Below are 26278 nucleotides of genomic sequence, written 5' to 3'. Positions count from 1 at the left end.
CAGAGGGGAAGAGATGAATAGATGTGGCAGACAAGTATTCATCTCCCTGCCGGACGGACTTGTTAGCTTGCGGTGAGAGAGAAACTTTTTACCGGGGCTGCTGGCCGCCTCTGATAAAAAGGAATATTTAGTTAACTACAGAGGGTTTGTTGTGTTTGGGAGCTGGGTCGGAACAGTTTGTTTAATTACCTTGTATGCTGCCCGGGGTCAATTTGGAGTCAAGCAAGGCCTAAACTGAATAAATTAACGTTCCACCAGATAAAAATTGTAGGCTTGATATCGGTTGTATTTCTCCCTCATGACTGTAGGGAGCCATGATCCTTGGTCTAGGATCGTAATGAGGTTTCATTTGAAATACAGCATTGTGTCGCAGCTGCCAATCACTTTTAATTTTGTAAGAAAGTGTGCAGCATTCCCTTGGAGGCCAGGCACCGCTGTGTTTATCAGAGGTACAAGGAGCCCTTTCCTTTAAATTTAATTCCTATTGATCAACGTGTCGAGGAAACATTGGAAGTGGCTGAGCGTAATTGTCGCCGAACGCAATTTTTTATTTTTTTTAAATGGCAGGAATCGGGGAAGACATTTTGTGGAATTTTGTTTGCCTGAGGAGCCCAAAATCATTTGATCAGACATGAATATTGTGCAGCAAACCTTAAGGCTGCAGTAGATTATGTCATGCCCATGGTGGAGACTGACTCAGAGGGAGAAGAGGAACAGCCGACAGGGAGTGGAAGTGTGGCTCTGGAGGTTGTGGAGGAGGCTGGGGAAGGGCAGAGGCCGACTGAGCAGTCAGAGGAAAAACCAGGCCCATCCCCTCTCCATCCTAGGGCATGCAGGGAGGAACAGAGAAGGAAACAACTTGGCTTACAGGAGAGGAAGCGGCCATGATCCCCATCATTGATTGCAGCTGGGGAGACTAGTATATAAGAGAGACGGTTAAAATACAGCGTTGCCAGAAGCAAAGTGTGTTTTATTTTGGGCTGAAGTTATCTTGGTTGGCGTCCTTCCAACAGACTCTGCCTTGTTATCTCCTTGAAGCTGGTAATTACTTATCCTGGTCCATTGTGGAATTTCCTTCATTGTAGTTTGCTTTGGGTTTTTTATTTCACCTCTATCCGCTCATTAAGTTCGGACTGTATGGCTTTCTTTTGAAGACTCTTTTTGAATACGTTTTATCCCCAACTGAGAATTAGTGAACAATGAGGCCCAGTTGGAGGCATTAAAAGACCATTACATTTTGGATTTTGTTACGTTTGTGTTACACTCCGGGTCATCACAATTGTTATTTGCTGTTCTCCTCTTTGCCAAGAGATACATTTCTGGGCCGATTTTCAAGATGATAAAGAGTAGGTTTCTTCATGCCAATAACCATTTCCATCATTCCCCAGGAACCAAAGGCCTAGCCGACAGAACTATATTCCAGAGAGCGGAGCGGTGTTTCTCAACTTGTCTTTCGTCTCAACTTGGAAGAAGTGTGGACTTCAACTCCCAGAATTCCCCAGCCAGCATTCTGGGAATCGAAGTCCAGACACCTTTGAGCTGGCAAGGTTGAGAAACACTTCAATGGATGAAGGTTGGATGAGGTTGGCACGACCAATTTGTGAGGCAAGCGAGGCCGCCCTGCAAATGTATAGGATGCCCCCAACATCCCTATATACAACCTTCAGTTCTAGCACAAGAAGGCCACTGGCAAACATTTCCTCTGCCCGGCTCACTCTCTACAACCACCTTGAAAAATGCAATACAGAGACCGTAGTATTTGTCATAGGTGGTAGCTTCCAAACATCTGCACAAAACATTCCCATTAATCCATTAAGACTCTAGAAAGAGGGCAGAGAAGAGCAACCAGGATGATGAGGGAACCGGAGGCTAAAACTTATAAAGAATAGTTGCTGGAACTGGGTATCCCTAGTTTGATGAGAAGAAGGACTCTAAGGGAGCTATGATAGCAGGGTTCCAATATTTGTAGGGCTGCCCCAAAGTAAGAGGAAGGGGTCAAGCTATTCTCCAAGGCACCTGAAGGCAGGACACGAAGCAACGGGTGGAAACTCCTCAAGGAGAGAAGCAACCTAGAAATTTCCTGAAAGTGGGAACAACTGATCAGTGGAACAATTTGCCTCCAGAAGTTGTAAATGCTCCAACACTGGAAGTTTTTAAAAAGAAGTTGGATAACCATTTGTCTGAAGTGATGTAGGGTTTCCTGCCTATTCAGGGGGTTGGACTAGAAGACCTCCAAGGTCCCTTCCAACTCTGATATTCCATTCTATTCTATTCTATTCTGCATTCTCTTCCCTTCCCTTCTCTTCCATCCCATCCCATCCCATTCTATTCTATTCTGCATTCCCTTCCCTTCCCTTCCCTTCCCTTCCCTTCCATTCTATTCTATTCTATTCTATTCTATTCTATTCTATCCTATTCTATTCTATTCTATCCTATTCTATTCTATTCTATTGTATCCTATTCTAATTCCTTATTTTGGTTATGGAAGTTCCCCCATGCTTACATACCTCTAAATGTTGGGCCTGTTCTCTTTCTTGTTCTTTTTCTATCCTCTCGGGGACCATAATTTCGTAGGAAGACAGATGAGAAAGTGACTGAAAACCTGCAACAGAAGAAGAAGAAGAAGACATGTTGGCTTGCAAAACGAATAGTCTGGCTTTTAAATACTCTGGAAGATCAGAACTCGTGAGATAAATAGAACACCGAAGAATAAGGTTGGAAGGGACCTTGGGAGGTCCACCAGTCCAACCTTCCATTCAAGCAGGGGACCCTAAAGGAGTGGGTATCAGAATCAAAGCCCAGGGGCCAGATATGTCCCGCAGGGGCCACCCTGGAAAACCAGCGAAGGATTGGCCCGTGGAGCCTCTTCCAGCCAAAACGGAGCTCTGTTTTTGCTGGCAGAGGGTTGCTGGAGGCTGTCGCAACCCAAAATGGAGCTTGGAACACCGTTTTGTCTGGTGCTTGGTTCCCCCCGACACGAGGGAGGAGCAGGAGGAAGAGGAGGGGAAGGAGAAGGAGAAGGAGAGGAGAAGGAGAGGAAGAAGCAAAATTAGAAGGAGTCAGGGGCCCAGATTTTGGATACGGCTTCAGTTAGCCCATTTGAGATATATGGGATCAAAAATATATTGCAGTATGATGCACTGTTTCACCCAGTTATAGGTTACAGTTTTAGAAATATATAGATATAGTGATTTATTTATTTTTTTGTAAAGTCTACACAGAGAGTCCCCATCTCACGCGTTTTGTAGCGTGCTGCAAAACAAGAAGAAAACGAAACAACCGTTCAGAAAGCGTGGCCCTCATAATTCCTCCACTTGTAGAAAACTAGCTTCAAAATAGGAAAGATCTTGAAGAAAAAAAAAAAGAAATTATTATTATTACCGCAACAAAAAAATAAATAAACACATGATATTAGAACAACTCTTGAACGGCAAAATCTGGGAACTCTGAAATTTACTACATCTAGAAATGGGACGCATTATCTCTGTTGAGAGGCAGCAAAAATAGTCTCCGTGTGAGAGCACACTGAGCTTCTTGTGGGAGGAAAGATTATCTTGGACATTTAGCACAATCCCTCTTCACAAAAATGTTCAGAAACATACATCAGATGCCTCTTACTTAGCGTACCGCTTCAATATGGAGATACAGTCCCTTATTTCAGGCTAAATCCACGTCTTTCGCCTGGGACCCATTTGAGGTTCACCACGCTATAAAAAAGAGGTTGAGACTCTAGAAAAAGTGCAGAGAAGAGCAACCAGGATGATGAGGGGACTGGAGGCTGAAACATGTGATGAATGTTTGCAGGAACTGGGCCTGGCTAGTCTAGGGAAGAGAAGGACCAGGGGAGACAAGAGACCAGGCTTCCAATATTTGAAGGGCTGCCACAGAGAGGAGGAAGGGGCCAAGCTATTATCCAAAGCACTTGAAGGCCAGACAAGGAACAATGGATGGAAACTGATCAAGGAGAGATTCAACCTGGAAATAAGGAGGAATTTTCCGACAGTGAGAACAATCAACCCATGGAATAGAAGTTGCCTTCAGAAGTTATGGGAGCTTCATCCCTGGAGGCTGTCAAGAAGAGACTGTCAGAGATGGTGTAGGGTCTCCTGCTTGGGTGGGGGGTTGGACTAGATGACCTCCAAGATCCCTTCCAGATCTGTTAATCTGTTAAAGTGAACTTTATAATGCCTTGATAAGACCCCAGTTGGAATACTGAATCCAGTTTTGGTCACCAGACTATCAAAAAGAGGTTGAGACTCTGGAAAGAGTGCAGAGAAGAGCAACCAGCATGATGAGGGGACTGGAGGCTAAAACATACGAAGAACGGTTGCAGGAACTGGGCATGGCTAGTCTAGGGAAAGAAGGACCAGGGGAGACAGGATAGCAGTCTTCCAATATCTCAGGGGCTGCCCCAGAAAGGAAGGGGGTCAAGCTATTTTCCAAGACACCTGTAAACCAGACGAGGAATAATGGATGGAGACTGAACAAGGAGAGTTTCAATCTAGAAATAATGAGGTATTTCCTGACAGTGAGAGCAATCAACCCATGGAACAGAAGTTGCCTTCAGAAGTTGTGGGAGCTTCATCCCTGGAGGCTTTCAAGAAGAGACTGGACTGCCCTCTGTCAGAAATGGTGTAGGGTCTCTTGCTTGGGCAAGGGGATTGGACTACATGATCTCCAAGGTCCCTTCCAACTCTGTTAATCTGTATCTGGGGGAAGGGTGACTTTGAAAATCTGACCCCAGACAGACCAATTGAAAAAGCCAGCCCTGCCCAAACCTTTCCCGATCTCGTTTTGATTCAAAAAATCAAAAGTATTGTTCCGCTTACCAAACTGACAGCTCGAAACTTGAAATGAGAACTATTACAATTTCGCAGCGCGACGCCCTGACGCTTAAAGCCCCGTTATTCGCTCCTTCTCTATCTTATTCCCCAGAGGAGAGACGTTTGGGAAAACTGTACATCCAAGAGGTGGCCATCGGATTTGCAATCTCACGACTAGGAAGCTGAGCTTGGATAGTTTCCCGTGAACTTTGGCATCTGGTAAAGGGACTGTTTTCCTGTTTCCCATCTTCCTCGCGCTCATTTTGAGGGGGTCTCGTCTTCAACGCAGGGAAACAGGCCGATTCCATGCGGCAAAGAATATCGGTTAAGAAAAACAGATTGAAGAATGGAGTTCGTGTTGCGGGCCACTTCCGTAACCCAAATGAGCAGTTCCTTCATCCAACCCAACCAATCAGAATAGAGCTGGAAGGGACCTTGGAGGTCATCCAGTCCAGTGGTTGCCAACTAGTGGGCCGGGGACCGTTGGTGGTCCGTGAGAAAATTTTGGTGGTCCGCAGAGAAATGTCACCCCCAAAAGCAATTAAACCAGGTTGCGTGGGAACACAAGGCTGCCTGACCACGTGCCCAACGGGAACACAAAGCTTGCGTTGAACAACACAAGGTAGTGAGGGGAGGGAGGAAAGGACAGAGGGGGGAACTTGCCCCACACACCTCACGCACCTTGCCTGTCCACCAGGTTGCTTCTTTCTTCTTCTGCTTTTGGCTGCATGCAAGGAGGGCAGCCAAAGTCTTTCTTTCTCTCTCCCAAACTCCGCCAGAAGTGAGTCTTTGGGACCCTGCAAGGCCTCCTGCTCCAAGAGTCTGCGCCGGCATGACAAGTTTCACAAAGACTCATTCCTGGCGGAGTTTGGGGGAGAGAAAGAAAGACTTCTGCGGCTTCTGCTGCTTTCCTTGCATGAAGCCAAAAGTCTCTCTCTCTCTCCCTGAGAATGGAGCTGGAGACGGTATCCTGCGATCCCAAATAAAGAACGATCGATCGGTAGGAAAACGGGGTGGGCAATTTTCCTACAGATTTTTGGGGGATTTTCCCAGGGTTTCTGGTCCGTGGGATTTAAAATGATGAGTTTGGTGGTCTCTGAGGTCCAAAAGGTTGGCGACCCCTGTTCTAGTCCAATCCACCAGCTCAAGGAGGAGACCATTAAATGATATTGTGTTGTTTTACAGCTTTTTGTCCATAGTTGGCTTTGAATACAGGACAATATTCAGCCAGAAATGGGAACTTTTTAAACCTCGTGTAATCCTTGGGGCAACCAACACGGATATAAGAGAACAGAATTTTTAAAATCTATTCTATGGATATTCGAGAAATTCTGCTACTCTGTGCAATGCAAGGGCTTCACACGCAGGTATGAATTTATAACTATTCATTTAGTGACTGTTCGAAGTTAGAAAAGCCCTGAAAAAAGGGACTTAAGATCGTTTTTCACACTTATGATGGTTGCAGCATTCCCATGGTCACCAGAACAAAATTCAGACCATGTCCTGGGATCACAGAATCACCATTTGTAACCTTCCTAGCTGGCTTCCAACAAGCAGAGTCAATGTGGAAGACCAGACTCACTTAATTAAAATCAGAATAGAATAGAATAGAATAGAATGGAATGGAATAGAATAGAATAGAATAGAATAGAATAGAATAGAATAGAATAGAATAGAATAGAATTGAATAGAATAGAATTGAATTGAATTGAATTGAATTGAATTGAATTGAATTGAATTGAATTCTTTTTTGGCCAAGTGTGATTGGACACACAAGCAATTTGTCTTGGTGCAAATGCTCTCAGTTTACATAAAAGAAAAGATACATTTGTCAAGAGTCAAGAAACATCAGATACAACAATTAATGATAGTCATAGGGTATAATAAGAATAGAATAGAATAGAATAGAATAGAATAGAATAGAATAGAATAGAATAGAATAGAATAGAATAGAATAGAATAGAATAGAATAGAGAATAGGATTGAGAATAGGATTGAGAATAGAGTAGAGTAGAGTAGAGTAGAGTAGAGTAGAGTAGAACAGAACATAGAAAATGAATAGAACAGGACAGAACAGAGTAGAGGTTGAAGGGACCTTGGAGGTCTTCTAGTCCAGCCCCCTACTCAAACAAGGAGAAAACCTATACTAAGAATTCTCTTCTGATCTTATCTGCTTATCCTTTTGAAATCCTTTTGATAAGCTTCTTCATGCTACTTGGATAAGCAAGTAGATTCACTTCACGATGGCATAATTGACTTAACAATTATATAACAACTTTGGCAAAAAGGACGCCAAATGGAGCAAAACTCGTTTAACAACCGCCTTGCTTGGCAATTTGGGGCGCAATTGTGGTTGCATGTCGAGGGCTACCTGCATGACTCCAGTCACACGTCACTACCAAATGAAGCAACTCCAGGTCACACTGCCTGGGAAGGTGAGTGAATTCCAACACATTTAGTGTTGTGGTCCACCGGCAGCCTACGGAGACAGCAGCAGAGTTGGACAGTGGGGAGGAACATGGGCCGATCCGGGAGTCTGGGGAGGACTCGGAAAATGGTCCTGCGCCTGATACAGAAATGGGGCCAGGGCCATCTGGGAGTTATGTGCTGACTCTGGAGCCTCCAGAATCTGACAGCAGCGAGGCAGAGGAACAAGGGGAGCCTGTTCCCAGTGCACAGAGCTGCCAGAGGGGGGAGGGTGACTCGGGAGTAAGGCTTGGAGATGATTGGCCCTTTCATAAGGAGGAACAAAGGGACAGGAATCTTTGCAGGAAGCAACTTTGTTCATACTGGTCGGTTTGAAACCTGAAGTTCTGCGTTGAATTTGTGCTCCGGGTGGTCTCGTATAACTAATTGGAAATTTAATTGCTAGCAACATTTCAAGGAAGATAAAGGTGCGTGCTTATCAGACTTATCCCGAAGGACTTTGGCAGACTTCCATGGGACTATTACAAACTGTTGGAGACTCATTACGGGCTGTGAATGACTACAATTCACAGCCGTTGAAATAAAGAAAAAAGGGTTTTGGGACTAACATGTGTTTGTTAGTGTCTCAATACGCCTTGGTCAAATCATTTAGTAGATACTAGAATTTTTTTAAAAAAAACTTATTTTCTTTGCTTGACATCCAAAATGTAGTAGATCCACACAGGCCACACCTAGTTTCCCTTTTTCACTTCTCGTTTATTCCTTCCTTTCTATGTAGCAGATTAAGAGGGTGAAGGTTATGTTTTCAAGCAACAGCTGAAAATTGAAACAAGCAAGTTGTTTCATAACCCCCAAAGTTCTGCAACAAAGGACAAAATGATTCACTTCCTCAAATTGGTAACTGCTGTCTATTTAGCTATCTGTGAACCCGCTTCATAATAGCATTTACAGGATGGTTTTAATTCTTCCCACCCCCTTTTTTTTTCAATTTACTTGCATAAATTACAAACACTTTTCATCCAAAAAAAAAAAAAATTACCAGCATGGGATAAAAGGGAACAAGCTAAAAAAAAAACAGAAAAAAATGAGAAAATGCAACCTTGGCATTATTACATTCCAGATTGCAGGCGACGGAGAACCATGGAAACAAATCACCAGATCACAAGAGGAAGAACCGTAACAAAAAAGTCTGTGATTTAATGTGTCGATCAAGATTCTCAGTCATCCAGGTAAGAATTGTCTTGGATGTTGAGTCCGTTGCAACTGGATTTCTTTCCTTCTTGGTTGGAAACGTTTCGCTGCTTATCCAGGTAGAATCCGAGCGGACTGAAGAAGCTACTTGGGCAGCGAGAGGTTTCGAGCAAAAAAGAAAAGAAGTCCAGTTGTCACGATCCAACTTCCAGAGGTCTTGGATGAAATGTGCACCAGGAGAAGGAAGGGATGGTCTCCCAGGAAGCAGACAACATATTATAGACAGACGCCCAAATTAAGAGACTGCATAGTTCAAAGCCGGATGGGGGAAAAGGTTCGGGGCAGCCACATCCTAGATCGGTGGTGGCTAACCTTTTTCGGTTCCCATGACGATAATTGCGCGCACACTTGCTCCCATGCCAGAACCCAGAAGGCAATGCATGCTGGGGGGCCCCTTGCCCACTCTGCATGTGCACGCAATACCCTCACACGCTGTTCTGACCCAACCGGGTTTCCAAAGAGCAAACAGAGACAAAGGCAGCAGCCCCCACCTTTTAAGGTTTATTAGCAAATTCTGTTCTGAAGGCTGCTACCCACTAATTAGCTCCGACAAGAAAGAGCCTTGCCAAATTGTTTGTCAAGGCTGCCAAAAACCCAGCGATAAGAACTAATTTTTCAAGATTCTCCAAACACGAACGGAGATGTCCACCAGTTGAGCTTCAGAGCTTCTATGCTGTCTGCAAAGAACGCTTTTTTAAAACCTGGCTTTTAGCCTCTTGAGGGAGGGGCCATTACCTTGCAGCCTTACTCCTGAGTCGTCTGTGCTGCTGTAATTGTTCTTTCCTCCGAGCAATCCATCGTGCACGTGCCCTTGGCACAGAGCTTGATTGGATTTGACTGTGTCATCTTTGGGGCCACAAGTCATAATTAGGGCCTACCAATATTTGCAGCTCAGGGTTGAACTGGGGGTGGTCTTTGGTGCTCTGAAGAGATTTGTGGGTTTCTTGCAGATGTTTCATGATGTTACCTAGTTTGGTAATGTAATGTCTGTAAGAAAACCAACAAGCTCAGAGCGTACCAAGAACCCCACAGTATATCTATTACGTTAGATAGCTTTAGTTTGTCAAGGTTCTGTCCATTAAGTGTAAGCAAATAAACCATTGGGCTTGACTGGATTTCACTGTGTCATTTTGGGGCTTGGGCCTGACAAGGCACAACCAGGGCCTACCAAGGTGAACCAGCTCCCAAAACCAGCTCACTTAGTCTTCAAACATTTCTGAAGGCTAACACAGGGTCAGGGATCTGTCAAATCCAAGGAGGAAGATTGTATCTCAAGATAGGACATAATGTCCCTTATGCCAATGGCCAGAAGTAACAGAAGTTTACTTTGGACAGACAGCAGTAAACATAGAAGAGCTTTGAACCTGACCCAACAACCCTCAGAAGAGTCAAGATGGCAGATGCTATCTTGCAGATTTTGGCTACTTCATACCACAAACACCGCTGTCTTTGGCACACTGAAATGCTCTTGCTTCAGTTACCCTGGATGGATTTAATATGGTATAGAATTTATTTCCCGCAAGGAGAGGGCAGGTGTGGGCTTGTATAGATTACTAAACACACATCCTTTTTTTCTGTTCATTTTAGAGAAACGTTTAAAGATCTTTTCCTGTATCATATTTACAAGCTGGAACAAGTTTAGCTTTATGTTCTTGTTTCTGATTATAATCTTATATCCCACTATCGTAAAGTCTTGCTTATAAAATTCACCGGGCTTGACTGCCCGTAAAAATTTAAAAAGATCTCCCAAAGCCTAACTTATAAAATGGCATTCTTATATTTCTGTCCATTCAGTCTTTAAGGCATCTAGTTTCAAAGTTGTTGTTTTTTGTTAAACTTATTTTTAATTAAACCTTTTGGAAAATAAAAAAGTACAACACAAATAAGCAAATAAGAAATACGAAAAATATCTAAAGAGTTGCAATTTTCCACTATATCAAATATTCAATACATTATTTTTGGGCTGAATATCATGAAATACCCATCATCACAAAGTTTGAACCATAGCTTGCTTATTTCAAAGGAAGATAGCATCATACAATGTTGATAAGATGTGTATGGGGAAATGTACAGTATTCCTACGAATTGTGGAATTATGTCCAAATCTGGCATTGTTTAAGGTTGTTGTTTATTTAAATTTATCATTCTCTTGGCAGCATATGATTCGTCCCATTATTCATGGAATAGGAGTTTTCTAGAAGGACCTTAACAGAATCCCAGAGGGCTTCTAGTCCAACCGCTGCACCTGTACCATTTCAGACAACCTCTTAAAAACCTCCAGTGATGGATCATCCACAACTTCTGGAAGCTAAGCTGTTCTACTTATTCTGTAGAGATTCTCCGTCATCCAGGTCATGGTTATCCCAAAAGTATTTTTTTCAGGAGGCAATTATACTTTTTTTGTTGTTTTTTAAGGAGTTTTGCTTCTCATCCAAGAAGCTTCTTCAGCTCCGACTGGATGGTAGGGAGGGGAAGGATTTATACTCCTTGCAGACTGCTGGTCATTTGCATCCTTTTGGGGGGTTGTTGAGGCCAGTTGGAGGTTTATCAATGTCCTCAGGGTCACCTGAGAAGTCCGTAGTCTGCAATTGTTTTGGTTTTTTTTGTTCCTGGAAATCCATTCATATCCCACACCATCCAGTCAGAGCTGAAGAAGCTTCTTGGATGAGAAGCGAAACGTCTTCAAAAGAAAAAACAAGAAAGTCCAGTTGCCTCCTGAAAAAAAGCACCTTTTGGGACAACCATGACCTGGGTGACTGAGAATCTCTACAGCTATGCAATTTGGGGTGAACACCCTTCGGATGGTGTGGAAGTAGGAATGGATTTCCAGAGGAAAAAAAATAATAATTGCAAGCTACGGGAACCATTAAAGCTACTCAGGTGACCCTGAGGACACAAATAAATGTTGCACTTATTGTTTCCTCAACCTTGGTTAGCTTGGAGGTGTGTGGACTTCCTTCCACTCCCACAATTCCAGCAAGGTGTAGACTTTGAACTCTCACTTTCAGCCCTTGGGGGTGTGTGGGGGGAGGAATGCTCTTGAGACACAAACTTTCCTTAGTACCCTTCCTTGAGTCAAAAGCTTGGATTGATTTCTTTATCCGTATGCCCGTGTAAATATATATTTTCCCTCCAGCAGCTGCAACCTTGCTGCCATCCACCCCCATAACACTCCTGGACACACAAACACACACACACACCACGGAGAGAGTCTGCTTTGGCACCAAGGACCCTTTCCTGCACTCACACGGGCCACGAAAGCGGAGCCTAACGCCCGAAATCCGTCTCCGGACATCAAAGGGTGCAATCAAAGGGGCTTCTCCAATTCAACTTTCTCCTGGGCGAAAAAGGCAGCCGGGGAAGCGGTTCTGAGGAGGGGGCCACAAAGGCAAGGAAGACAACCCCCTCCCCAATCTCTCTCCCTCCTTCTGTCTTTCTCTCTCACACACACACACACACATCTCTCTCTCTACCTCTCTCTCTTTCTATCTTTCTCCCCCCCCTTCTCTGCTCTTTTTTCTTTCTTTCTCTCTCACACACACACTCATACACAACCCTCACTCACTGTCTAGCTAGCTCTCTCTCTCCCACACTCTTTCTTTCTCTCTTTTTCACTCTCTCTCTCACACTCTTTCTGCATCCCTCTCTCTTTCTCTCTCCGCTCTCTCTTTCTCCACTCTCTCTCCCTTTCTCTTTCTTTCTCCCTTCCCCGCTCTTTCCCTCCCTCCCTCCATTTATCGATCTATCTTTTCTTTCCCTCTCTCTCTTACACTCACTTTCTCCCTCCCTCCCTCCCTCCCTCCATCTCTCTCCCTTTCTCTTTCTCTCTCCCTCTCTCCATTTATCTATCTTTTCTTTTTTCCCCTCTCTCTCACTCACTTTCTTCCTTCACTCCCTCCCTCCATCTCTCTCCCTTTCTTTCTTTCTCGCTTCCTCCATTTATCTATCTTTTGTTTCCCCTCTCTCTCTCTCACTCACTTTCTCCTTCACTCCCTCCATCCATCTCTCTCTCTTTCTTTCTCTCTCTCTCTCCCTCCCTCCATCTCTCTCCCTTTCTTTCTTTCTCCCTCCCTCCAATCTATCTTTTGTTTCCTCTCTCTCTCACTCTTTCTCCCTCCCTCCCTCCCTCCCTCCATCTCTCTCCCTTTCTCTTTCTTTCTCCCTCCTCCATTTATCTATCTATCTCTTCTTTCCCTCTCTCTCTCACTCACTTTCTCCCTCCCTCCCTCCCTCCATCTCTTTCTCTTTCTTTCTCTCTCTCTCCCTCCCTCCATCCATCCTCCTCCTCCATCTCTCTTTCTCTTTCTTTCCCTCTCCCTCTCTCCCTTCCTCCATTTATCTATCTTTTCTTTCCTTCTCCCTCTCTCCCTCCCTCTCTTTCTCCACTCTCTCTCCCTTTCTCTTTCTTTCCCCTCCCTCCTTCCCTCCATCTATCTTTTCTTTCCCCCCTCTCTCTCACTCACTTTCTCCCTCACTCCCTTTCTTTCTCTTTCTTCCTCCCTCTTATCTATCTTTTCTTTCCCTCCCTCTCTCTCTCTCTCTCCCTCTCTCTCTCTTTCTCCAACAGCCGGGCTGGAAGAGAGCGGGCGGCCTCCGCCGAGCTTCCCAGCCAGATCAGGGGCTCTTCAGGCCGAGCCGAGGCGTTCGCGGCCGGCCTCTTCCCCCCTTCCCCCCGGTCCCCCAACCCGCTCGCCATCCCCGAGCTGAGCATCCTCCGCCCAGCCGGGAAGACGGGCGCGCAACCGGGGCGCCCCCTCGGCTCTGCACCCCCCCGTCCCCATCCTTCGCGCGGCTTGCCTCGCTCGCTCGCCCGCCCCTCTGCGGGGAAACCCCCCGCCGCCCCCCCCGCTCCGGTCCGGCCCCCTCCGCACCTGCCCGGAGCGGGGACGGCGCCGGGCTCGGCCAGCCGGGAGACGGGCGACCCCGCGGGCTTCCCAGGTCGACGATCCCGCCGGCAGCGAGGAGGAATTGGCGTCGGGGAGGCGACTCACCGGGCTGCTCGGCCGGGAAGCTCAGCGCCGGGCAAAGCAGCACCAACAGCAGCAGCAGCAGCGGCGGCGGCGGCGGCGGCGGCGCAGAGCCGCGGGCGCTCGCCGCTGTCCGCATCCTCGCCGGCGGAACGGAGTTCGGGGCCGGTCCGGCTATGGAGGCTGCGAGGCGGGCCTCCCCGTCCCGGGACTTCCCCCGGGGAGGAGCCGCCGACTCCGCTCCCCACCCCAGCCAGCCACCCCCGGAAGAAAAGGGGAAGGGAAGGGAAGAGAAAGATAAACACCGAAAAAGAAGAGAAGGAAGAGAAGAGAGAAATAGAATAAAATTAGAGAGGAGAGGAGAGGAGAGAAGAGATGAAGGGAAGGGAGAAGAGAAGAGAAGAGGAGAGAAGAGGAGAGGAGAGGAGAGGAGAGAAGAGAAGAGAAGAGAAGAGAAGAGATGAAGGGAGAATAGAAGAGAAGAGAAGAGGAGAAATAGGGTAAAATTAGAATAGAATACAATAGAGTAGAGTAGAGTAGAGAAATGGGATAACATTAGAATAGAATACAATCGAGTAGAGTAGAGAAATAGGATAAAATTAGAATACAATAGAGTGGAGTGGAGTGGAGTGGAGTGGAGTGGAGTAGAGTAGAGTAGAGTAGAGTAAAATAGAGAAATAGGATAAAATTAGAATAGAATACAACAGAATAAAATAGAATAGTTGGAAGGGACCTTCAAGGTCTTCTAGTCCAACCCCCTGCTTAGGCCGGAGACCCTCCACAGGGTTAGATTGCCCCTTGGTGACAAAGGGGCCAGGATCACGAGTCTGTATTCTCCCCAACGGAACACAACTGCGATGGTAACTCACGTGAAATAGTCTCTGGGGATTTTATTCCTGGGAGGAAATATCTATAATCGAATTCAATGCATTGGATCTCCCCCCCAAAACTAAGCCCAATCCCATAGTTTCCTAGCGAAGCACGCGTATTGAGCTAGTTCACCAATAAAAATAAGTGGTACCTATTTTTAAACCTCATGAGGTCTCCCAGCTGATTCTTGGAAACATGCCCGCCAACTTCTCATTGACAAGAAGGAACCTGGTCCTATTTTGGAGGCTGCGCCAGTTATACTACCTCCTTATTTCATTGAAGCTAACTCTTGTGTTTTGCAAACTTGACCATTTTTAAGACAGGTGGACTTTTACTCCCAGAATTCCTCGCCAGCATAGGGAATGTTATTTATTTATTTGTTTGTTTGTTCGTTTATTTGATTTGTCAAACTCTTACAAAGATAATAGGTATGAGTATAAACATAGTTTTGAATACATGAAATGGATACATATAAGAAAAATATAAAAGAAACAATAGGACAGGGACGGTAGGCACGTTGGTGCGCTTATGCACGACCCCTAATTCTGGGAACTGAATCCACATAGCATAAAGTCACCAAGTTTGGGGGCGGAGGGGGGGGGCTTTTAATATAAATGCCTGGGCGTAAGCTAAACGTAAGGGTGCATTTGCACAACACTGCACATCAAACTTGGCAGGGTTTCCACGTGTTTTGCAAACTCCGTAATTGGAATAAATCACGACTTGCGTCTCCTCCGGCAAAGGGGCGGCCGCTGCTGCCCTCTGTAGGCTAAGTTGCGAAGCGCCCTTCTTCTATTACCGCTTTGTCTTCATTGGTTGCCGGGAGCGGCCGAGCGGCCAATCGAAGCTGCGCTTGAGAAAGTGGGAGGAGCGACGACTGAAAGAGCTTCTTTCAGCCGGATCGGTGAAGGATCTGGGCTTGCAAAGCTGTGATTGCCTCTAGGTGGCAGCAGAGCGCAGTTCCGCCAGCTTTACCATAGGGGCTGCATGTCATCCCGAAGAGATTTCCCGTCCCAGATCAGTTCACGGCGCATTTTTACCCTAAAGGTTCGGCGGTCCTTCTATTTCTTTCTCTCTATGATTACACGGCGGCGACGCCCCTTGACAAGCCTAGCTTTTGATTGGACAGAGCCGCGAGGCGAGGCCCGCCCTTTCAGAGGAACTGCTTCGCGATTGGTTGAAAAGGCGCCCGAGCGAAATACGTATTTCCGAAGCGGCCGGTGTCGGCCGGAAGTCGGAAGGGCGCCGTCTCCGCTATGGCGGCCGGGGGCCCCATTTGTTACGCGCTCCTGTGTGGTCAGGCGGCGCTGTTGCTGGGCAACCTGCTCCTGCTGCAGGGGGTCTCCCGGACCCACCAGCACAACGCTACCGACAGCCCCGCCGGCGCCGCCGCTCGAGACGCAGAAGCGCAGCAGCGGCCCCCTCACGCAACCACCGCCTCCGCCAGCCTCTGGGAATACCAAGGCCCGTACGCGCCGCTGATCCTCTGCAACCACCTGTGAGAACCGGTGGGCGGGGACTTCAGAAGTGAGGGGGCGGGGCCAGGCCTATTTAAGTTGGAGCCGAAAAGCGTTTTTGTAAAAAATGGCCCTGCAGAATGGTAGTTAAGATGAGGGGCGGGGTTTGAGACGCGAGGGCGGGGCTTGTTTAAATTGGGCGGAAAGCATTTTAAAAATGGTCCTGCAGAATGGTTGTAAGGTGAGGGCGGGGCTGTTTAAATTGGCGGAAAGCATTTTAAAAATGGTCCTGCAGAATGGTTGTAAGGTGAGGGCGGGGCTTGATGGGCGAGGGGCGGGGTTTAAATTGGGCGAAAAGCCTGCAGAATGGGTATAAGATGGGAGGCGGAGCTTGAGCGAGGGCGGGGTATATTTAAATTGGGCGAAGAGCCTGCAGAATGGTTGTAAGGTGAGGGGCGGAGCTTGAGGAGCGAGGGGCGGGGTTTATTTAAATTGGGCGAAGAGCCTGCAGAATTGGTATAAGATGGGAGGCGGAGCTTGAGGAGCGAGTGGGCGGGGTTTATTTAAATTGGGCGAAGAGCCTGCAGAATGGATATAAGATGGGAGGCGGAGCTTGAGGGGCGAGGGGGCGGGGTTTATTTAAATTGGGCAAAGGGCCTGCAGAATGGGTATAAGATGGGAGGCGGAGCTTGAGGGGTGAGGGGGCGGGGTTCATTTAAATTGGGCGAAGAGCCTGCAGAATGGGTATAAGATGGGAGGCGGGGCTTGGGTGAGGGGGTGGGGCTTATGTAAATTGGGCGAAGTGCCTGCAGAATGGGTATAAGATAGGAGGCGGGGCTTGAGGAGCGAGGGGGCGGGCTTGAGGGGTGGGGCTTATTTAAATAGGGAGGGGTGTAAAGCATTTTTTAAACGTGGCCCTGAAGAATGGATGCAAAGCCTTAAGGGCTTTGTAGCAGACAACTCTCACCAGTTGTGGGTGGGCAATGCAGGTCTTTCCCCACCCTCACCTCTAGGGAAGCTGCCCCAGAGAACCATGGGCGTTAGAGGTCATCTGGCCTGCCCTCTCTCCCCCTCCCCTTTAGGGGCAGGGTCCCCTGGTGCATCTCGGGGGCGTTTCTAGCCAGCGTTAGATTGCACATGGCTAGCAAAAACAAAACATCCTCTTTCCTGGCAGGGAGGACAGGATGTCCTCGATTTACGACCACAGTGGCGCCCAACCATTTCTGTGGGCGAAAGCGACAAAAAAACGTGTTCAGCGCATTTTGCCCCGTTTTGCGACATTTCCTTGCCAGGGTTGGGAAGTGGATCGCTGAGGTTGTTAAGATATTGACAGCGTTGTTAAGTGGATCTTGAGTTTCTCCTATTGACTTTGCTCGTCAGAAGGTCGCAAAAAAAGGGATCGCACACGACCCTGGGAAACCGCAGCTGCCATAAATATGAGTCGGTGGCCAAGCGCCTGAATTTTGATCTCCTGACCAGGGGAATGCTGCAATGGTCGTAATGGTGGAAAAACGGCCATAAGTCACTTTTTTTCAGTTACGGTTCTAACTTTGTATGGTCACTAAATGAATTGTTGTAAGTCAAGGACTACCTGTAGGATATTCCACTGGACAGTAACTCCTGGTGTTAGAAAAAGTTGGAAAAATTGCTGCCCTGAATTGGTACAAATGCGTGGAAGCACCAGCTACTGTGGTGTGATTATGTCATGCAAATAGTTTTATGCTTATCCCAACGGAGCTTTTTCCAGGAGGCCACTGGACTTTCTTGGTTTTTCTTTTGAAGACGTTTCGCTTCTCATCCAAGAAGCTTCTTCAGCTCTGACTGGATGGTGGGGAAGGGAAGGATTTCTACTCCTTGCAGACAGCTGGTCATTTGCATCCTTTTAGAGGGTCGTTGAGGCCACTTGGAGGTTTATCTGTGTCCTCAGGATCACCTGAGTAGTTAGTGCAAATGGTTCCTGTATCTAATTTTTCCTCTGGAAATCCATTCCTTCTCCCACACGATTCCAAGGTGTTCATCCCAAATTCTATAGCTAAAAGTCAGTCCTCCAGGTCAATTTTGTCCCAAAAGTGCTTTTTTCAGGAGGTAACTGGACTTCCTTGTTTTTTTCTTTTGAAGACATTTCACTTCTCCTCCAAGAAGCTTCTTCGGCTCTGGCTGGATTGAGGGGAATAGAAGGATTTATATTCCTTGCAAGACAGCTGGTCATTTGCATCCTTTTAGAGGGTCACTGAGGCCACTTGGATGTTTATCTGTGTTCTCAGGGTCACCTGAGTAGTACAAATGGTGTCCTGCAGCCTGCAATTTTTCCTCTGGAAATCCATTCCTGCTCCCAACACCATTTCAAGAGGGTTCATCCCAAGTTGTATAGCTAAGTCTGTAGAGATCCTCCAGGTCGTGGTTGTTCCAAAGGTGCTTTTTCAGGAGGCAACTGGACTTTCTATGTTTTTTTCTTTTGAAGACATTTCACTTCTCCTCCAAGAATCTTCTTCAGCTCTGACTGGATAGTGGAGAAATGGAAAGATTTATACTCCTTGCAGACAGCTGGTCATTTGCATCCTTTTGGAGGGTCCTTGAGGCCACTTGGAGGTTTATCTGTGTCCTCAGGGGTCACCTGAATAGCGCTAAAAGAGCAAGGCAGACTACAGGAACCATTAGCATTACGTAGCACCCGGAGGCGGCCAGTTCTGGACATGGATGTCCACTGCTTCATTTCTTTTCAATGTCCTCTGGAACTCTAGAATGTGACCAAAGGGGAGCTCCCATCTCAACTAATGGCAAAGGTGTAGCAACATCTGCAGCGATTCACTTAACAACTGTGGCACGAAAGGTTGCAAAAGTGGGGCAAACACACTTAACTGTCTCGCCCAGCCACAGGAATTTTGGGCTCAGTGGTGGTTGTAAGTCAAGGACTAACTGTATCAGCAACGTACTTTTTGAGAGCGGTTTCTCAAACCTGAACTCGGTGTTCGATTTATATAATTTGTATAGTTCTCTCTGCATTTGTATTCAATGTGTCCATAAACATTTTGTACAGTTGTACATGTTCGTATATGTGCAGTCACACTTATCTTTGTGTGCTCGTGTACATACATTTTGTTGTGTTTTCCATTGACACATTCATGGATGTCTTGCATATTTGCATACATATATTTATATTTTACTGTTGTTTTGCACTTTGGGTTGGATGCTAACTGCATTTCCTTGCCTGTATTCATGGCACTGACAATAAAGTTGAATCTAATCTTCTCTTATCTAATATGCAGACCCGAAGAATTCATAGAATGTGAGGCTCCTGTGGACCATAACGGAAACTTGAGCGCATGGGATGAATTAGGTTATGGCTGTCTCAAGGTGAGCAAGGAGATCATTCTGCTGTCTTTTTCCTGAAGGACATTTGAGTTTTTAATTGGCAAAGGATATATGTAACCAAGGAAGGTTGGCCCCAAAAACTCTTCCATTTGGTCTGCTGTTTTCTGTCCTTATAACAGTTTGGTGGCCAAGCATACAGCGACGTCAGTCACACTCGAGTCCTTTGCAGGGCATTGGATGGCATTGAGTGCGCAGGACAGCGTATCTTTCTGCGTGGGAACAAGCCCTGCATAAAGTGAGTCCCTCTTCTTGGTAAATGGTTGTGGTTTTGGGCGGCAGGGCAGGTTGACAATGCAGCAGCCAGGTGCAACACACCTGGGCACTAACTTTTCGGGTTTGGTTTTATGAGCTTCTCTGCTCATCAATAAAACCTGAACACGTAATTCTCTCAGAGTGCTGTCTAATGTGTATTTACCCATGTAGTATGGCTGTAGTCGTCTTCTTCTTCCTCTTCCTCCTCTTCCTCCTCCTCTTCTTCTTCCTTTTACTCTTCTTCCTCTCCTTCTCCTCCTCTCTCTCTCTCTCTCTCTCTCTCTCTCTCTCTCTCTCTGTGAAATACTACTCATGTATCATCACAAAATCTCCAGAACCGTAAAGCCTACAAACTTGAAATGTGGCACATATGCCCCTCTTGGCTTCTAGGTGCTCACTAGGAAAGGATTTTTCCAAATGACCATCAGAGCATTTAGAGTATTTCCTATATTATTATTATTAACATGCTCTGATGCTAAAGAGTTCGACTCCCCCTCCGCACCGGAAAAGAAATCTGTTCCAAATGCAAAACACAAGCAGAGGAGTTTCAGTTTCAGAGCACCAAGCAGCTTTACTACAGAACAGTTGAGCTAAGCCACACCCAGGCTCCTTGTTGTCTCCTTCTTGCTTATACAGCAAATCCTGCTTCAGTTTCTAAACAGCCCTCAACACTCTCGCACACTGACGGGATGCCAACCAGATGAATACCAATGAATGCTGGTAGGCAGAGGCAGAACTCCCCCCGCCCCTTATTTTCCTCCCCCAAAACTTGCCTGATCACATCGTTTCGTAGCGAAGCAGGGCTATCCAGCTAGATTTAGATATGTAATTACCTACGTAGTATGGCTGCCAGAACTGAAGGAAGCTTCTGGGATGAGAAGCGAAACCTCTTCAAAAGGAAAAAACAAGGAAGTCCAGTGGCCTCCTGGAAAAAGCACCTTTGGTTCATGGCAGGCTCTGTTCCACACAGTTCGTGTTGCATCCATTATTAGAGAGACGCGGTGCGTGATATCTAAACCTTTGAATGTTTTTTTCCCCTTGGTCGACGTTTGAATTCCAGGTACACCGGGCACTATTTCATCACCACTTTGCTCTACTCCTTTTTCCTGGGCTGTTTTGGAGTGGACCGCTTCTGCCTAGGCCACACCGGTACAGCTGTGGGAAAGCTGCTGACGCTCGGAGGACTCGGCATCTGGTGGTTCGTGGACCTGATTCTTTTAATTACCGGAGGACTCATGCCCAGCGATGGGAGCAACTGGTGCACCATTTACTGAAAAGCTTGTCGGGTGTTTTTTTTTTTTTTTTTTGTTGGACTTCATCCTGAGAGGACAAAGACTGGCAGCCGAGCTGACATGACCTACTCCATGAGATAAGATCCACGGCGACCAAAGAGACTGGAGGTGGCGTATTAATTTATTTTTTGGCCCCCACGGAACTGGGATGGGGGCTGAACGGAAGAAAATGCCAACCACAATTTCTGCGGTATATACCTCATTGTTTTAAAAGTTGTTCTCCTCCTTACGGGAGGACTGTACGTTTATTTATGAATTCCGTGCCGTTTTCGACATGCCGTGCTTACACCTGCTTTTCAGCTTGTGCCACAGTAGTTGCTGTAGATGAGTGCACAGCCCCAGGGTTTTATTGCTGCAAGTTCAGAAGTTTTTATAATCAAATTTTATAATCAGTCCACTTGGCTGGAATTAGCTAGCTGGAATTTGCAAGGTTGTTAAGGCTGTACTAAAAGATGGTGGTTTATTTACTTTCGACTTTAGGAAGGCGGCACTCCTTTCCCACTGAAATAAATCCTTAAACAAAGTCCCTCTTTATGTCTTTGTGCATAAATAATCTCTGACAATCCTCCTCCGTTCTTAAATCTCGTTTTACAATGGAGGTATGGACAAGCGAGAGTACCTTTCTTTAGCTCAAAGGTCTTCAGACTTCACAGCTTTAAGACGTGTGGACTTCAACTCCCAGAATTCCTGAGCTCACATGACTGGAGGAGGAATTCTGGGAGTTGAAGTCCACACGTCTTAAAGCTGTCAAAAGTTTGAAGACCCCTGCTTTAGATACTCAATTGTAATTTACTTAAATCAACTCCAAAATGTTAACTCAAAAAGCAGAGAGTCCTTCATGCCTTAAACCAGGGCTGGGGACCATGGCCTTTTTACGATGTGTTGATTTCAATTCCCAGAATTCCTGAGCCAACCAGGAATTCTGGGAGTTGAAGTCCACACGTCAGAAAGGAGCCATGGTTTCCCCCTCTCACACCCCCCAAAAATGACTCCTCTCTTCCCTCCCACCCCAAGAGAAAATGGTTGGAGACAGATTTTTAAGACCAATCAGCCATTCTAAAAATTAAACACAGAAGCACATCCTTGCAATCAAATCTCCACGTTTAGAACCCAGCCATGCTAAAATAATAGATATCGTCGGGAAAAAAAATCCATCCAATAGCGGTTGCATGCAATAGGAGCAGGTTCCCTGTTTTCTATTCTGTGACATTGTATGGAAGTTTATAGGATATTTACCTTTCCAAAGCTGAAATCAAAATGTAATTCCTTTTTGCAGTATAATGAGACCTGACGGACGGCTGAACTTTCCGGGCGTTGCACAATATTAAGAGTAAAAACTCTCAAAAGTGTCAGATGTGATGGGTTTTTCTTTGTAACATTTGAGGTGCCTTTAAAAAGGAGAGCCAGTCTGATGTGGTGTATTTGGTAATCTTGCTTTGTTATCCGTGCAAAAAGCCATCGGGAATCGGTGCTCCCTATAAGATGCCCTTATATTGTCTTTATTTTCCCCATTGAGCCTGTAAGACATCTGGAGCCAATGTGAAACTTCACAAACTGGGTCGTAAGGTTTTGGGGGAGCCCATTGTAACTTTGAACAGTTGCTCAGTGAGGAATCACAAGTTCTATTATAGATTATTGGCTTAGACTATAGAAAATATACTATAGAAAATACCGCCCTCAGTGGCTCCGTTAGGTATTTCAGTCACAATATGGACAGCAAGCTATGGAATATATTATATAAAGGAATATAATATATCCTAAACTTGGGGACCCGAGGAGTCAGGACACTCACAATTGAAGTAGGCATGGAATGCCTCTCCAGTTTCACACAACTGTCCCCAACGACGATGGAAGAGTATCTGTTAATGCAGTGTTTTTCAACTGCCGTCACTCTTGAGATGCTATCTGGCAAACGAAGGCTCCTTGGTGCTCTCTGAGCTTGCTTATTTTCTTCCGGACATTTCATTATCCGAACTAGGTAACTTCATCAGTGCTAGTGGGGTTGATTTCATGAGCCTCAGCGGTTAGAGTGCAGTGCTGCAAGCTACTCCTACTGCAATTTGGCAGATCGAATCCCACCAAGGGCTCAAGGTTGACTCAGCTTTCCGTCCTTCTGAGGTGGGTCAAACGAGGACCGAGATTGTTGGGGGCAAGAGGCTGACTCTGTAAACCGCTTAGAGAGGGCTGTAAAAGCACTATAAAGCAGTATATAAGTCTAAGTGCTATTGCTATTATTTCAGCCCCGAGCTACAAATATCAGTTGGAAGTCCGTCTTAAATGTTTGCTGAGGTTAATTAAAATACGATAAGCCAAGCAGAATGAATTGGTGGAAATTCCCATTTTCGGCACGGTTTGTGTAACTGGCAAGCTGGCAATTCATTTTTCATGGAGCCAAGCTGCAGTTTGAAATTTTGTGTGTGTGTGTGTGTGTGTTTCAAATTGGAGTTTGGATGTATACACACGCACATTTATACACACGTATATACACATGCATACATACACACACACAAACACAATCACTCTATTTGGATCGCTGAAGAATCTTAGTCCGTCTTTGGTTCTTCCCCTCCTGATGTTTTTAAAGGAACGTATCACATCAACACCTTCATGAAACCAACTCTTAAAAAGACATGTAACCAACCTTATAATTCTCCTAATATTTTATTGCTGTGTCCAGGCTGTCCTCCGGTAGGACAAAAAGTCAAAAATGAATCATTCAGTCTCTCCCAAATTTTACCCCTCTGCCCATACAGCAGTGAAGAGACGATACACATTTCATAGTTGTGTTTATTTCAAGGCAGAAACATACGAAGAAAAAAAAAAACAGGCAGATGCATGTAAGATTTCAATCAAGTCTGGCCAAAAATAAATGTGTTTTTTTTTAAAGAAGAGGCAAAGCAGCGTTCTGGAAATTCTGCTACCTACGTGGTCAGAATTCTACTGGAGGAATTGAGTCATTTCACCATGAGCTCCTACTTTCTCTATTGATTGAAAGGCTAGTTCTGTAGAAACAATTCCCATATCTATTTCTCCTCTAAGGCCACGTGTCCTTAGGTCACTGTGGCTCAGGAGCCCAAGGAGACTTTTGTCTGTAGGATGTCCAAGGTACACTTCCAGTGTTTCCTGCAAAGCTGGAAAAGCTTCCAACTTTTAACCTTTTTATTGGATTATAAAATAAAATACAAAAATACACAAGCAAAGATGGTTCATGTGGACTACCCTAGACCTCCTCCTGGACCAAAAACCCAATGCACTAGCTTATTCTCATGAGTAGTCCTCTTGCTGCCCTGTGAACATGGGGCTTTTAACAGCTCTCAGACCACGCTCCCAAACCCAAATCAACCACCGTTTTGGAATCACGGCCAGGCTTGCTGTAAGTGAGAATACCTGGCTCAGATCAACCAGGATTAGAACCCATTGTAGAGAACGGTCAACGCGCTTTCCAATCTGCACAAGGTGCACAATTCAAAGCAACTTCTAAAACTAAGCTAAATCGTTGGGAACCGAGAACACGGGGAAATCTCAGAATATTATTCCGCGAAGCTGCCGCGAGAAAGCAAAAGCTAGCTCTAGTACAGACAAGTCGTTTCATGCCCGTTTATCAAGACCTGATGTTCTGACCGAACCGGGTTTTCAAAGAACAAACACGAAGGCAGCAGCCGCCATCTTTTAAGGTTTCGTAACAAATTCTGTTCTGAAGGCTGCTTTGCACTATTTAGCTGCGACGAGAAAGAGCCTTGCCAAGTTGTTTGTCAAGGCTGCCAAGAACCCAGAGATAAGAACTAATTTTCAAGATTCTCCAAGAACACTTTTCCAACCTGGCTTTTATCCTCTTGAGGGAGGAGGTCACTACCTTGCAGCCTTACTCCTTTGTCGCCTGTGCTGCTGTAATTGTTCTTTCCTCTGAGCAATCCTTCGTGCACGTGCACTTAGCATAGGCTCCTCGGGAACCTCCTCCTCATTGCTGCCAGCCCCCACAATGTCTGAAGGCAGCAGTCCACTCCCTGACGGTCCTAGCCCTTCATCAAAGTCCTCACTCTCCTCAGCCATCTGCACCTGCTGCCAGCTAACCACAACACCTGACTATGCAAGAATTGTCCACCACCAGTGGCAGTGAAGTCTTCTACGGTTAAGGAGGATTAGGAGCCACAAGTTCCCATTCACCTTCAGCCATGGATGGCAGCCATACCAAGTTAACCAGGTGGAAGAACCAACTTACAGGAAGACTATATGAGTGGGTTCAACAACAGAAACTTACATGTCTGTCCTGTGCCTCCTTCATACACCCATGGAAATTAAAGAGATATTTACCTGAGCTACAACCTTACGCTTTCTCCTTGTTTGGGTCTTAAATCATGTTCTTCTCTTTGTCCTTTTGGTGTAAGGGATGATTTGGGGTGGTCGTTCTGTCTCAGCTCAACCTACCACATAGAGTTATTTTTTTTCAGAAGGGGTGCTGCCTATCAGGTTTGAGCCCCTAAAAGAAAGGAAGATCTAAATCTCATAAATAAAAGAGCCAAAGCAGAGTTCCTCAAGCTTTAAGATGCATGGACCAACTTCCAGAATTCCACAGCCAGTAATGAAGTCCATGCATGAAAGTGGTCAAGTTTGAGAAACACTATTGCATTTCCCCATAAGTAAGACCTAACTAGAAAATAAGACCTGGCATTTTTCAAGATGCTCGCAAATAAGCCCTACCCCCACAAAATAAGCTCTAGTCAAAACCATCCGCCGGACAGATGCATTTCATACATTTTCCCCAAAATAAGACCTAATTGGAAAATAAGCCCCAATTTGTCTTGTGGAGCAAAAATTAAGATATCTTACTTTGTGGAAACATGGGTGGGTGTGGGGGAATGACTCTGAGCTATTCCTTGTCTCTCAGCCCAATTGACCTCTTATTAGAAGGGAAAAACAGATGGAAGAACACAAGGCATGCTGCCTTAAGCACCTGAAGGAAAGGAAGAATATTAGTCCCAACGAAGCTAACATAATAAATAGTAAACAATGTCTCCAAAAGTACACAACGTCAAATGCCTTAACATTCCAGCCACATCATCAAACGATTAAAGGAGATTGTCTCTATGTATCTGGACAGCATCAGTGAAGATTATTTGGTTATGACATTTTTAAAAAAATCAAGTTATCCTAGGTGTCCAAGACTAGTGGACATCATCATCACGCACACCCTTAATGCCAGGGAGAAAACGATGCAAATCATTAACGACTTATTGTTGATGCCACTGGCACAATGGCATCATTTGTCACGCTTTGCAAGTGGGATTTAAAAGGGGGCGGGGGAAATGCCTGCAAAATGGCTAGAAAAAAACGGCCTTTTACGTGGAGAACTTGGTATCTCAGGGAGTCCCAAAATGTGGACTTCCTATAAAAGTTGCTACTGAAACTACATCAAATCACAGAGACTGTCTTTTAACTTTAATGGCATTTAAATTAAATCACAGGTAATACAGGTAGTATTTAACTTAGAGCCATGCATTTCGTAACTGTTCCAAAAAAAAAAAAAGTGACTTATGTTTTTCACATAACCGTTGCAGCCTCCACACAGT

General features: G+C 45.7%; 2 protein-coding genes and 1 long non-coding RNA gene across 4 annotated transcripts in view; 1 reads left to right on the top strand and 2 right to left on the bottom strand.

Annotated features, from left to right (window-relative positions):
- The window catches only part of ADAM9 (ADAM metallopeptidase domain 9), a 46092-nt gene extending 32400 nt beyond the window's left edge, over nt 1-13692 (bottom strand). The window contains exons 1-3 of one of the 2 annotated variants that reach the window (XM_087938828.1): nt 13493-13610; nt 9237-9488; nt 2508-2602 (exon numbers count right to left, since the gene is read on the bottom strand). In XM_087938828.1, coding sequence (XP_087794954.1) covers nt 2508-2602; nt 9237-9366 — 225 coding nt within the window. In that variant the 5' untranslated portion in view covers nt 9367-9488; nt 13493-13610. Of the gene's footprint in view, nt 1-2507; nt 2603-9236; nt 9489-13492 lie in introns of both variants that reach the window. The other variant, XM_026715226.2, reaches the window with a different exon arrangement.
- Nucleotides 13693-15548: 1856 nt separating this feature from the next.
- TM2D2 (TM2 domain containing 2) lies at nt 15549-21234 on the top strand. The gene is made up of 4 exons (XM_026715229.2): nt 15549-15836; nt 19062-19149; nt 19287-19402; nt 20480-21234. Exons 1-4 carry the CDS (start codon nt 15595-15597, stop codon nt 20691-20693), a joined length of 660 nt encoding a protein of 219 aa, XP_026571014.1. The 5' UTR covers nt 15549-15594; the 3' UTR covers nt 20694-21234.
- Nucleotides 21235-23480: 2246 nt separating this feature from the next.
- Nucleotides 23481-26278, bottom strand: part of LOC148125012 (uncharacterized) — a 65582-nt gene continuing 62784 nt past the window's right edge. Inside the window, exon 2 of the long non-coding RNA XR_015744642.1 lies at nt 23481-24529. This is a non-coding gene — a long non-coding RNA (uncharacterized LOC148125012). The remainder of the gene's footprint in view (nt 24530-26278) is intronic.

This window comes from Pseudonaja textilis, chromosome 9 (assembly GCF_049901715.1).
Source record: "Pseudonaja textilis isolate UNSWEBS1 chromosome 9, rPseTex1.2, whole genome shotgun sequence".
Classification (NCBI taxonomy): domain Eukaryota; kingdom Metazoa; phylum Chordata; class Lepidosauria; order Squamata; family Elapidae; genus Pseudonaja; species Pseudonaja textilis.
This window is presented reverse-complemented; position numbering and strand designations above follow the sequence as displayed.

Bases quoted from the DNA above. Each gene is read 5' to 3' on its own strand.
- TM2D2 (XM_026715229.2), top strand. From the start codon at position 15,595: ATGGCGGCCGGGGGCCCCATTTGTTACGCGCTCCTGTGTGGTCAGGCG. The intron at 19,150-19,286 runs GTGAGCAAGGAG...TCCTTATAACAG, and splicing joins TAGGTTATGGCTGTCTCAAG to TTTGGTGGCCAAGCATACAG. The intron at 19,403-20,479 runs GTGAGTCCCTCT...TTTGAATTCCAG, and splicing joins GGGAACAAGCCCTGCATAAA to GTACACCGGGCACTATTTCA.